This window comes from Mercurialis annua, linkage group LG6 (assembly GCF_937616625.2).
Source record: "Mercurialis annua linkage group LG6, ddMerAnnu1.2, whole genome shotgun sequence".
NCBI classification, from domain to species: domain Eukaryota; kingdom Viridiplantae; phylum Streptophyta; class Magnoliopsida; order Malpighiales; family Euphorbiaceae; genus Mercurialis; species Mercurialis annua.
Window position 1 is genome coordinate 37,770,270 of NC_065575.1, and position 12,690 is coordinate 37,782,959.

A 12,690-nucleotide genomic window follows, 5' to 3' on the forward strand; every position below is an offset into this window, starting at 1 on the left:
ATCAAACAGGAGATGAGTCTTCTTTCACTCCATCATCTGCTTGGCGCCCTCCGGAGGATGGTTGGTACAAAATTACTACTGATATAGCTCTGAACTTGGACGACAGTTTGGTAATTGGAGGTATGGTGATCAGAAACACCTAGTAAGGTCTGTAAATTGGGTACAAAAGTTTTTGATGGTTTTTCAAATGTGGAACAAGCAGAATTACATGCCATTGAGTTTGGATTGGAATCAGCCATCTCCTTTGGTTTCAACAAAGTTCACATTGAATCTGATGCCCTATTGGCTACACATCGAGTTAAAAGCTTGTTTCTCTAGGGAACCGGCTTGATCGCGTCACTTTCTCTCATATCCGTAGAGGGAGTAATCATCTAGCCCATTCCATTGCTAGATGGGGATTGCAGAATAGAAGAGATTATGTTATTACAAATGATATGCTCAATATTGTAATAACTGATTTATCTCTGCAATAAAATTCTCTTTTTTTTTTCTAAAAAAAAACAAAATGCTTTTGTTCAGTTTGATTAAAATCAATACTTTTTCTATTTAATTTTTCTTTTTAAAATCATTGTCTAATATATAATTTTTAATATATTTATTAATTATGCAAAAATTTATAATTTATTTGTTAGGTATAACCAAGAAAAAAAACAAAAAAACTATAAATAAATCTATCTATAATTTTTTTAAATGTTATTCAATTTTTTAGGTTTTTTTATAAAGAAAAAAATCTCATTTTCAGTTCCTTAAACTATACATGTTTTGTTTATCTGGTTTTTAAACTATTTTTTGTCCTGATTTGGTCCTTCAACTTAGCCAAAAATCATTTTAAAGTTTTTGACTGCCAAAAACAACACCATTGGAAAAATAATGAAACACCGTTTTTATCATTCAGGAATCTAAAAATGCATTTCCTCCATTATTGTCTTTTTATTTCTTTACTTTTCTACCCCGTTATTCAATAAATCTCTCCTTTTGGAGCTTTTTTTTGGTTGAATTAATTTTTTAGGATGGTTTTTCTTGTTGAATGTTGGAATTTTTTGGATCATTTCAAAGATCTTTAGTGTTTGTTGGAGCTTTATTTTCAAACTTTGATGATTCAAGAAGTTTTGATGTGGGTATGGTGTTTGTTTGTTCTATCTTTATTGGAACTTGTTGAAGATGTGGATGAAGGTAGGGAGCAAGCGAGTTCAAGGTGAAATAGGAAGAGTTTATAGATCTAACTCCGCTCTCTTGAAAAATTCAAGTGCTAGGTCTAGCGGATTCCGTCTTAAATGATGCTCTTTTGATTAATTTTTATAAGTTTCATGTATTTTTGAAAAAAAATAATTCTATACAAATATAAAACGAATCAACCCATATTTATTAAGAATTTTTTCATATTTGTATTTCTTGTCAAACAAACAGTAAAATAAGATAGTAGGAAATTAATGGTTAATGCAATACCCACGTGGAAATTCATTGTTACATGGCACCTGCCACCGGATATAACGCGTCATCCTTCTAATGCTTGACACGTCACAAAACTGACCCAGTCAGAAGATTTCCGATTGAAGATAGATAATGCAATTAGCTCCGCTTTGTCTAACACCGTTCTCAACCAACCATGGCGACTGCGGTAGACTTCTGTCTTCTCCGTTCATCGCCGTCTCTCGTCCCGTCATTCTCAAAACCCGCCCCGAAATACAGACCCTCAAAACTCCGGTGCTCAATCACAGACCAATCCAGTACAATTACCGCCTCTAACACCGGACATTCTGCTCCAGCTGATTGTGTGATTGTCGGAGGCGGAATTAGCGGCCTATGCATCGCCCAAGCTCTCTCTACAAAACATCGCGACGTAGCCCCCAATGTGATTGTGACGGAGGCTAGAGATCGCGTCGGTGGCAACATCATCACCGTTGAAAAAGATGGTTATCTATGGGAAGAAGGACCAAACAGTTTCCAGCCCTCCGATCCTATGCTCACCATGGTGGTACGTAATTTACGTAAATTATGATAATCGAGTGAAATTGAATTTTCATTTCAAGGGTTTTGGTCAAAATCGGTTGATTGTGTTATAATTTTATTGTTTATAATTGCGGAAGAGGAGCGTCAATGCACGACCTTAGCAGCTGGCTAGCGCTTACACCATTTGAACTTGTTTTTGTAATTGCAGGTGGATAGTGGGTTGAAGGATGATTTAGTTTTGGGTGATCCAAATGCGCCGCGTTTTGTGCTTTGGGATGGGAAATTGAGGCCGGTACCGTCTAAACCAACCGACTTGCCGTTTTTTGACTTGATGAGCATTGGTGGAAAACTCAGAGCTGGATTTGGTGCTCTTGGAATTAGACCTCCACCACCAGTTTGTTCTCTCCACATTTCTTATTTTAACTGTATGCTTTTATATACACATTGTGTTGCTCCTGATTTTTGTATCTCATTAACTTTGTTTTTGTCATAATTGTAAAATTTTGTTTAAGATGACAGGGACACGAGGAGTCGGTTGAAGAATTCGTCCGTCGTAACCTTGGTGATGAGGTTTTTGAGCGTCTGATAGAGCCTTTTTGTTCAGGTATAATAGAAACGTTATTTTCTTTAGCCTATATTCACTGCTAGCTGCATTTCGTTGAAAACTCTGGTGTTGTTTAAAACTGAGATAGCTTGAAAATGCGAGTATAAGTCTAAGTGATGTGCATTGCATATTTGCATTCGTTACTCATGTTTATTTGTTCGACAATTCAGAAAATCTTTTAGTATAGTGTCATTGTGAATCCACGCTGGACAATAGTAAATCCTCAATTCCTTGTTTTTCCAATTCTTTGCTTTCACTAAAGTAGTCATTTACTTTCTTTGTGGTTCATTTTGAGTAGGCTCTTAGAATTCATTTGCGGAATGTTCTATATCATTTTACTTCTATTGGGAAGCTGTAGGCTGTAGCATTACATGAATTCTGCTGTAATTAATTCCCACTGACCCTGCATAGTGTTGGTCTTATATTTATAAATGATCATATAAGACAAGAGATTTGTTTATTACGGGTCAACACTGAATGAGATACACTGGCACCATCCAAAGAACACAAATTCAGTCAATAAACAGCTGGTCAGTTTCTTGCTATGAACTAATTCCTCAAACTTATTCTTCCACAAATGGAATTTTCCTTCAGTGTTAAAAATTAAAATACACCTGTTATCTAATCTATGTTTTGACTGGTTATGCTACTTGGTTAATCTCACGGCTTTGTTATGTGCAGGTGTTTATGCGGGTAATCCTTCAAAATTAAGCATGAAGGCTGCATTTGGAAAAGTTTGGAAGCTGGAGCAAACTGGAGGCAGCATCATTGGTGGCACTTTCAAAGCAATCCAGGAGAGAAAAAAGACACCCAAGCCTCCTCGAGACCCGTAAAATTTTCTACCTCATCCGACCATTCTTTGTATCACTCCTTATCGCTTAATTCAATGTTTAAACTTTATTATATATCTCAGACGTCTACCGACACCCAAGGGACAAACAGTAGGATCCTTTCGGAAAGGACTTACCATGCTGCCTGATGCGATTGCCAAAAGGTAACACTTCTCTGGTTAGAATTCCATTTCATGAGAAGCATTTAATCTATTTGACTTGCTCTTATCATCCTTGACCATGAAATAACTCCATCAACAGCCATTCAATCATTTTCGTATTTGTTTATAAGATTTTGTGGCCCTGAATAGCTACGGTTATGTTGCAGGTTGGGTAGCAATGTAAAATTATCATGGAAGCTTTCTAGTATCACTAAATTAGACAATGGAGGATACAGCCTAACATATGAAACACCTGAAGGATCTGTTTCTCTGCAGGCCAAAAGTGTCGTGTTGACTGTCCCATCCCATATAGCAAGCTCCTTCTTGCATCCTCTCTCTGTATGTTTTGTTCTAAAGCCAATTCTCTACTATTTCCTTTTACATGTCATCAGTGAAAAGTTAATATTTGATATGAGTACAGCTGTTTTATTGTTTTAGTTTGAAAATCATTTCCAAGTTCCAACTAGTTCAGTATGTGAAGGAGATACAACTATTGAATGATAGTGCCGTCTTCCTACAGGTTTATCAGCTGGTTTTAAATACTGACTCCGAGTTTTATGGATGGATATGGTTTCAAAGAATATATGATATATTTCGGACACTCATGGTCCAGTGAACTTACCAGCTTATTAGAAATATCTGAACTCCAGCATATCTTCCCTCATCCTTTTGAAATTATGATTTAGTTCCATTATCAGCCCAAATTTTACATGATAAGCTAGATAATCTTTCTAGGGTTTAATAGGCTTTTTATTTTTCAAAAAAATGTAGCTGTCAATTTTTTCAGAATTAGTTGCCTATAAGTTATAATATGCTGAGTCTTTGAATGTCAACTAAAGGGCTTTTTTTTCTTCTTGTGGAGTGATTGTTTGAGTGAATTCTTAGTTGCTGTAGGTTTTTTATTTTCTAAAAAAAATTATAGAGATCTTCATTGGTTTTTCTATTTATATGAAGAGCCGCTCACTATTAAACAATGATCTTTCACCGACTTGTTTGTCCTTTACCTGCACTTCCCGCTCTTTAATTTTTGACTTATCAAAATCAGTGATTTGCGATGTGTAATTGTTGTTTCCACATATTATTATGTTCTCAGGCTGCTGCTGCTGATGCCCTATCAAAATTTTATTATCCACCAGTTGCAGCAGTTTCCGTTTCATACCCAAAAGAAGCAATTCGGACTGAATGCTTAATTGATGGTGAGCTTAAGGGGTTTGGTCAGTTGCATCCACGCAGTCAAGGAGTGGAAACCTTAGGTGAGTGCTTTCTCATTTACCATAGCTTTGGCATATCATAAACATCGTCCTGCACCTAAAAGTCACAGCTTAAGCATGAATACAATAACAGAATATCCACCATATGTTTACTGAAAAATATCCCAAACTTAGCTTTTGTTTGGTTGATTTTGCAGGAACTATATACAGTTCATCTCTTTTTCCCAATCGAGCACCAGCAGGGAGGATTTTGCTCTTAAACTACATTGGAGGGGCCACCAACACAGGGATTTTGTCCAAGGTGAGACAATTGGTAAAAGTTTGGGTTCCCGCTATAGATTTAGGACATATGATGGTGAACTTCAATCAATGACAACTATGTTTGTGGGGGTCATTGTTGATACGTCATCACATAATAGTTTCAGCTTGAAATTTATTGCGCTATGAATTTTGATATTTCATTTATTCCACATAGTTGCACTGCTAGCCTTTTGCACATTTACACCGAATTTATGAAATGATTGATTGGTTTAAATGTATTCACAAATCAATTTTAGAGCTTTGAAATACATTAGTATATATGGTTTCCTCGGTCAAATTTATTATTGACCATTTCTCTGTCTGCAGACGGACAGTGAACTAGTGGAAGCAGTTGACCGTGATTTGAGAAAGATACTGATAAAACCCAATGCAAAGGAGCCATTTGCACTAGGCGTGAGAATATGGCCTCAAGCCATTCCACAATTCTTGGTGGGTCATCTGGATATCTTAGATACCGCAAAAGGTGCTCTGAGAGATACCGGCTTGGAAGGGCTGTTCCTCGGGGGCAACTATGTATCAGGTGTAGCATTGGGTCGATGTGTAGAAGGAGCTTATGAAGTTGCAGATGAGGTCACCAATTTTCTCTCCCAATATGCTTATAAAAAAAGTTAGATGGTAAATGATTCATTAAATTTTTGTTCAAGGATGCCATTATGTTCTAGCTATATGCATAGATGATAGTTTTTCGCCGGCTGTTATGTGAAGTCATTGAGTAGCTCAATTTGCAGAGTTCTTCCTTACTATTTGTCATGTAATTATTCTCTGCTAACTTTCATTTAAATTTCTATTGTAATTGTAAATGCTTGTTCATTTCAAATTAACCTGTCAAAAATACTAACATGTTGCTGTTGAACACCTTGTATACCCTCCCCTTACAATCATACGCTAGCTTCGGCAATGGAACTTCTTATGGTCTGATCAAGTGACAAGTCATCAATGTTCTGAGCTAGCGTAGCGATGGGCTAACCCAAATATACTTTGGTGCCGGGTGTTAGAGATAATAGAATATTTGGAGTCTAACCTACTAATTTGATTTTTTTAGAAGAAATAGTTCGTTGATATGGTATCACAGCTGAATAGAGTTTGACTTTTAGCTACGAAATAAAATAAATTTGTACCTATTTATGCTTTAAGTCCGATAGGCATTTGCATGAGTTGCATTAGAGATGATGAAATACTTGGATTTTCATCTATTAACTTGAAAAAAACCAATAGCTCAACTAATATATCTGCAGAATAGTATTCTGCTGAGTTCATTGGATCAAATATTTTCACAAGCGCTAATTTTTTTTCCTCTTTAAATGATAAAAAGACTTGAAAGAACCTTTCGAGTCGCTCTACTGAGGTGGACAATGAATCAATTGGACGTGTGGCTATTAACCTAAATAGTAATCATCTAGGTAGCACAAACACAGACTCGGGGACATTTGGATGCGGACATGGCGATGTTATTTTAAGATTTTCTATTTAACAAGTTTCGCGTTCGAAACATCAAATGTCTGAAACATTTCCGAAGCGGGACACGTTGATTGAATAAAGTGTCCGTGCTACCTAGGATCATTATTAGCTAGCAATATTTGGTTCCTTTGTATATATCAGCAAACCTCTGCATGACAGTAGATATGGACTACAAAATACCCATGTTGGATAAAAATATAGAAATGGAAAATGTTGAATGGAAAATAATGTAACAACATTTAAATAGGATATAAATAAAAAAAAAATTAGATTTTCAAATATAAAAATACAGAACCCGAATATAAATTCTATAATTTGTCATACAGTAGCAAAATACTGGTATACCATACCGAAATACTATTGAAATTCGTATTTGGGCATGATGATAACTTTGGTCATCAAGACATCAGTGCCTTTTTCCTTTATAGAATAGCTCAAACAGACACTTGAAAATTCTTTTAGAAATGTAAGGCCGGCACTTTAATGGAGATTGCGACTCAAACAGGCGGCCGATTGTCTAGAAAGAGTTGGTAATTTCCACACCAAAGCAACAAAAAGTGATACTACAATTACAATTCATAACTTGAAAAAGCTCCATAAAGCAAGTGTCCCACCGTAGGATTAGGATAGGATGTAATTATGGAGACATAGGGAAATCAAATTCCCAAATCTTTGACTCTCCAAAATCAAAACTTCAAAGCTCATATATGGGTTATTGATTCTCGAGAATACTATATTTTCCTTTTTCTACAGTTTGGTTATTGAGCTTCGAAACGTTATAAATTAATTTTCATACTATATTTCTAGTGATTCCGACATATATTTAGATAAAAATCGGCCAATTTATGCTTAATTAGGAGGCCGTCAAATTTCACTAAATTTTTATCAAATTTGAGATACGAAGGCGACATGGTAAAAGGGCCCGGGATGTCTTCTGATAGTGTGGTTGATGAGACGAAATTGAAGCATAAACCGGTCGCCACAGACATAAGTTGGCCGGATTTCATTAGAAACCTGCCGCAATTACTATAAACATAATAAAGTAACCAATTTATAACGTTTTGAAGTTCGGTAACCGAACAGCAGAAAAAAGAAAATATAGTAACCTCGAGCGTCAACTATCCGTCATTATACACATTAGACATGATGATTGAAAAAGAAAGAAATATAAAAACACAGCTCAGAGGTGGTAAGTAAGATTGAGGAGGGTGTGCTCAAGAACACTAATAAGTTGTTGTGGAGTAACTGAAAAGATGAAAGTGTAGTGTTTAATTAGAGACCAAAAAGTGGTATTGGAAGAAGTAAAAAGGAAGTGGTGGAAGCAAACATTATGGTAGGGGTGGTGGGGAACATTTACTTTTATCTTTTTTCTTGGCTTGTTTCATCTTAATCCTTCCTACCTTATTACTTTCATTTCATTTGTCGTTTCTTTAGGTTCAAGCAAAGATTTCTTGTCCCTTTTACCTTAAACTAACAACTTTTATTTGGTGCTTACATTTATTGAACAAAATTTGCGCACACCAGGTGCTTTCATTTTAGAATTTAGTTCCACTTATTAGTTATTAGATAGTGTTAGAAAAATTTATTCTTAATTTTAACTTGATAAAAGTTTATGTTTCTATTTAGTTTTTGGAAGGAGTATATACTTTTTAACTTAATTTTAACTTCTAACATTTCATTGGTCGGACTCATAAACTTTTTCATATTAAATTTTTTTGTACAAATCGGTGAATCACTCAAACCGATTGGACCATTAGCACCGATTAATTATAGTACTTTTATTCTTCTTTGTCAAAACTACAAAAAAATGCATAACATCAATGAACTTTAACTTAAATGACATATACGCTGAGTACAATTCTTTCAAAATTTTGAAACTGAATCTCTTCAAAAACGTCAAAATCCTCCTCACCGGGTGTAATAATTGATAAAGAACAAAAGCAATGTGTAACAATTTATGATATATCTGTATTTTTATGAAACACTAGGACCATAAAATACATATAATCTTGAAAGAAGGACATTAAAATGTTTCAATGTGTTTTATAGCAACATTGACGCATCAACATCTGGTATGGTTGTTTTATGGAAATATACAATGTCACAAATATTATTGAACCAACATATAGTTAATTTAGTTGATCAAATAATAAAACTATGCTCAAGTCCTCCTCCATGCGCATTACGATAATCTAATCCATTGAACTTTGATATGAAACTTCAATATTAATGCTTGTTTCTGCAGTGTACAAGGGTCCCAAATTCCAATACTTTATGTCTCTATTTTTTTTAATCTCTACCACTTGTCTACGTTCATCTCTTCGTTATTCAACATTATGCCCATATTACTAGTTTGGTCTTGGTCAACATCATCTTGTTACATCAAACATTATCCAGTTTCAAGCTTCCTCTAATCGATATTTGTAGGGGTGTTAGCACAAACCAACAAAAAAAATCTAATCAAACCAAAGTTTTCATTTAGTAAATTTTTATTTTTTTTTGGATTTGGTTCGATTATTAATTTTAAATAACCAACAAATTGGACTACGTATTTAATGTAATTTAAAAAAAGTATATTTTTGTTTTAAAAATGATAATATTATTCTTATATGTTTAAATGCTAAATTACACAATATACATTAGAATTTGATTTCCAAAATTAATTTTGTTTTTATTTGTATCTTGAGAATTTAAAAAAGAACCATTATTATTGTATTTTTATAAAAAAAACCAGTCAAATTTTATCTCCTTAATTTAATTCGGTTTGCATTCTCTATTAAATACCGTTGATTTTAATATTTTTATTATCGAACCGAACCAAACTATCGCTTAGGCACTCCTAAATATTTGCAACAATGAATATTCCATAGCTCTTTGCTAAAAGATACACAAAAATAAGAATAAAATCTAGGATTAATTACAATCACTCCTAATTTTAGGTAGAAATAATTATTTTAAACATCTCATAATAAGAGCAAAACCCATAGAAATATAATAATAAGCACATGAACCACATTGAAAGTTAAGCTAAAACAAAAATGATGCCAAGCTAACTCTGTTCCTTATGGACACGTGTAGATGTCGGGCCAATGAGTAACATAAAAGAAAATGACTGCCCCAATTCCTCCTATATATATATATCTTCAAATCTAAGGTGGCGGCTCTAAATTTAATTAACAACTTCAACATTTAGAAACAAAAAAATTTTAAAAATGGGCAGAAGAGGCTCTTCTAGTTCTTCTTCTTCACTTGAAAGCACCAATTACCACCACAACACTGATCTCCGGCTTGGACTTAGCATCCCATCGTCCGATAATTCCATTCCGAGGTACGCTTTTCTATTTAATGTTACGAGTTTATGGACCGGAATGACTCTTTTTTTTATATGTTGGCAAATATTTGATTTGTGTTTTTTGTTGGGGGTCAGTGAGTCAAATTGGCCAGTTCTGAAGAAGGCATTAGCAGCAGAAGATGAATGCATGAATAATGCAACTTTTTATGTTAAAGTTTACATGGAAGGCATTCCAATTGGCAGAAAACTTGACTTATTAGCCCACTATGGCTACCATGATTTGATCTCGACCCTTGATCATATGTTCAACACTAATATTATCTGTTAAGTATCTTTCTTAATTAATTATCTCTCTTTTAAGTTCTTTTTTTATTGTTTTATGAAGAAATTTGTTTGATTTTATTAATCAATTATATATTTTGAATTAAGCAGGGGCTGAAATGGAATGTGAAAACTTTGACCAATGCCATGTGTTAACTTATGAAGACAAAGAAGGGGATTGGTTGATTGTTGGAGATGTTCCATGGGAGTAAGTGAAAGTATTATAAATTAGTATTTAATATTTTTAAATAATTTTATTTTTTATTATTGCAATTAAATTAATTTTTTTTCATAGGATGTTCTTATCTTCTGTCAAAAGATTGAAGATCACAAGGGCAGAAATTTAGGGCAGTGTTGCAAGCTTTGTTTCTCAACCTGGATCCAATAGAAATATCAAATATGTAAAGTATGGTAGAGAAAATATGTTTGAGAATGATAGTTATGTACATTCCTTTTACAGATCAAATAGAAGAATTTTGTTGTTGTTTAATTTATTTTATACTTTTATTGTTATTTTAATTAATTTGATGCTTTTATTGTTGTTTTTTATTCTGTTTGGAATTTTATTATTATTGTCACTTGCGCGTATCTAAAAAGTAATAAAATTTGATCAAATAAGAGAATAATCCGACTCATATCCTCACTCCGCCGCATCCATTTAGATGAGAGTTTATCACCATTTTAATAAGTGTAAGAAAATGAACTATTCACTATTGTGTAGCTCGCACGACCCTTTGAGCCTCAATGAATAACATTTTTTAACAATTGTGACAATAATTATCTATATTTACAAAATTAGAAAAGTCTAGTCGAACCATCGAGCACCGAATAATTAAATAAAAATTTATTTAAATATTAATATAAAGTAGCTAATAAATACTAGAATGAAAATGAGCTAGTAAAACACATTTCTAGCCTTTTATTTGGTTCAATTTTAATGGTGAATGAATTAACAATAATAAAAATCAATTTCTTACTTAATTCAATTCTAATCCAGCCATTAAAAGATCTATTTGAAATTTTAATAGTTAATTCCATAAATATTAAAACAAATATCAGTAAATATTCTTTAGTACACATAACAAATTAAATTTATTGAATTTTATTTCAATTCATTTTTATTAAATTATTAAACTCTTTCTCTTTCTTTCTCCTTGCATTGCCTCTCTCTCTAAAGATTTATTAATGAGTGAGAGAACTCTTCAAAGAATATAGATTATTTTAATAAATTCAAATAAAATCTTACTTACATATCAAGAGTAGGGTTGAGCAAAATTTTGTGCCGATTGAAGTAGCCGACCGAACTGATAACTTTTAGTCATATTGACTCGGTTTAGTCAAAGGTCAATTTAGTTTTATTTTTTAATTTTTTCCAATTTGGTTACAATTTTGAAAATTAAAATTAACCAAAGTGATCGAATAAGTGAATAATTAATTTTTTTAATATTATAATTTTTTTTGGTTTTTTTGGTTTAATTGGACCGACAATATTCAAAATAGCTTGGAGTAATTTTGAACTTTTTTTAATGATCGGTTTGGTTCAGCTAGAGAATATTTCCGGTCAGTTTCAATTTCGAGTTTGGGGAAGTTCGGTTCGGTTCTAACCGAGACACGAGACAGGAAATTGGGTATGCTCAACTCTAGTCACGCGACATTTGCCATCTCGACCAAACTAACACTTACTTTTCTGTCCCTAATCTTTTTTTCTTGCCATTTCTACCCTTTCTTTTTTTTGATTTCAAATCATAGTTTCATATCTTAAACGGCATAAATACAAACAAAAGAAATGATGTGACAAAGTTCGATAATGGTCTGGACAATTGATCATTAGTTTTGTTGGAGAAAGTAAAAAAAGTAAAAGTTATGTTGTAAAACTAAAACGTGTTCCTGCGACAGAAATACTTTTGATGATTCTGAAGATTTTAAGGAGCATCAAAAGTTGTTCATGTAGCTCCCTCACTTCTAAAGATTTCATTGCCAATTTCTATAACTACTAATCATTGCGTGGTGCTCCATAGATTTTGCATGATTTGTTTTTTAAAAGAGTTCTTTGTATTATTAAGCAAAAGCAAAATCTAAAGTGTACCAAGAACTTAACAAAGAGGTAGGTCATAGACTCATAGGTGTGTTTTGAATTCCAAAATTGATATCAAACATAAGTATAATTTAACTCGTGGGTTAATATGTTAACTACTACTACTAGCTATAATCATAGATACCAATGAGCTATAGCTCAAATGGTATAAGCGCTAAGCAGTAAACTGCTAAGTCGTGGGTTTGTTTCCTCCCACAAGCGCTCTCTCTTCCCAATTATCCAAAAAAAAAGAAAAAAAAAGCTATAATCATAAATATTTTAACAAACACTACGAAGCTTTTATAAAATTGATTTAATAAATTCCTACAATTTGGAACAGTAGATTTCAAGATCTATAAAAACAATCACGTCGTTATAGGAGCATTATAAGCGGATTCAAAATCATAAACTTAACATAGACAATAAAATTTTACTTAATTGAACGATTTATTATTTAACTTTCTCTAA

The 12,690-nt window shown here is 33.2% G+C and overlaps 2 protein-coding genes across 2 annotated transcripts; both read left to right on the forward strand.

Moving 5' to 3' along the window:
* The first annotated feature begins 1,532 nt into the window (after positions 1-1,532).
* LOC126687445 (protoporphyrinogen oxidase 1, chloroplastic) lies at positions 1,533-5,894 on the forward strand. The gene is made up of 9 exons (XM_050382007.2): positions 1,533-1,975; positions 2,159-2,344; positions 2,470-2,554; positions 3,236-3,383; positions 3,468-3,548; positions 3,713-3,884; positions 4,639-4,798; positions 4,954-5,057; positions 5,384-5,894. Exons 1-9 carry the CDS (start codon positions 1,607-1,609, stop codon positions 5,687-5,689), a joined length of 1,611 nt encoding a protein of 536 aa, XP_050237964.1. The 5' UTR covers positions 1,533-1,606; the 3' UTR covers positions 5,690-5,894.
* A 3,793-nt stretch (positions 5,895-9,687) lies between these two features.
* On the forward strand, positions 9,688-10,638 carry LOC126688188 (auxin-responsive protein IAA30-like). The gene is made up of 4 exons (XM_050382797.2): positions 9,688-9,863; positions 9,963-10,150; positions 10,260-10,356; positions 10,444-10,638. The coding sequence occupies exons 1-4, from the start codon at positions 9,748-9,750 to the stop codon at positions 10,493-10,495; spliced, it is 453 nt and encodes a 150-aa protein (XP_050238754.1). The 5' UTR covers positions 9,688-9,747; the 3' UTR covers positions 10,496-10,638.
* Positions 10,639-12,690: the final 2,052 nt, after the last annotated feature.

What these genes read in the sequence shown, in the direction of transcription:
- LOC126687445 (XM_050382007.2), top strand. Translation starts at nt 1,607, where the DNA reads ATGGCGACTGCGGTAGACTTCTGTCTTCTCCGTTCATCGCCGTCTCTC. An exon ending in ATCCTATGCTCACCATGGTG is followed by an intron (nt 1,976 to 2,158) that starts GTACGTAATTTA and finishes TTGTAATTGCAG; the next exon opens with GTGGATAGTGGGTTGAAGGA. An exon ending in GATAGAGCCTTTTTGTTCAG is followed by an intron (nt 2,555 to 3,235) that starts GTATAATAGAAA and finishes TGTTATGTGCAG; the next exon opens with GTGTTTATGCGGGTAATCCT.
- LOC126688188 (XM_050382797.2), top strand. Translation starts at nt 9,748, where the DNA reads ATGGGCAGAAGAGGCTCTTCTAGTTCTTCTTCTTCACTTGAAAGCACC. An exon ending in TCCGATAATTCCATTCCGAG is followed by an intron (nt 9,864 to 9,962) that starts GTACGCTTTTCT and finishes GTTGGGGGTCAG; the next exon opens with TGAGTCAAATTGGCCAGTTC. An exon ending in GTTGGAGATGTTCCATGGGA is followed by an intron (nt 10,357 to 10,443) that starts GTAAGTGAAAGT and finishes TTTTTTTCATAG; the next exon opens with GATGTTCTTATCTTCTGTCA.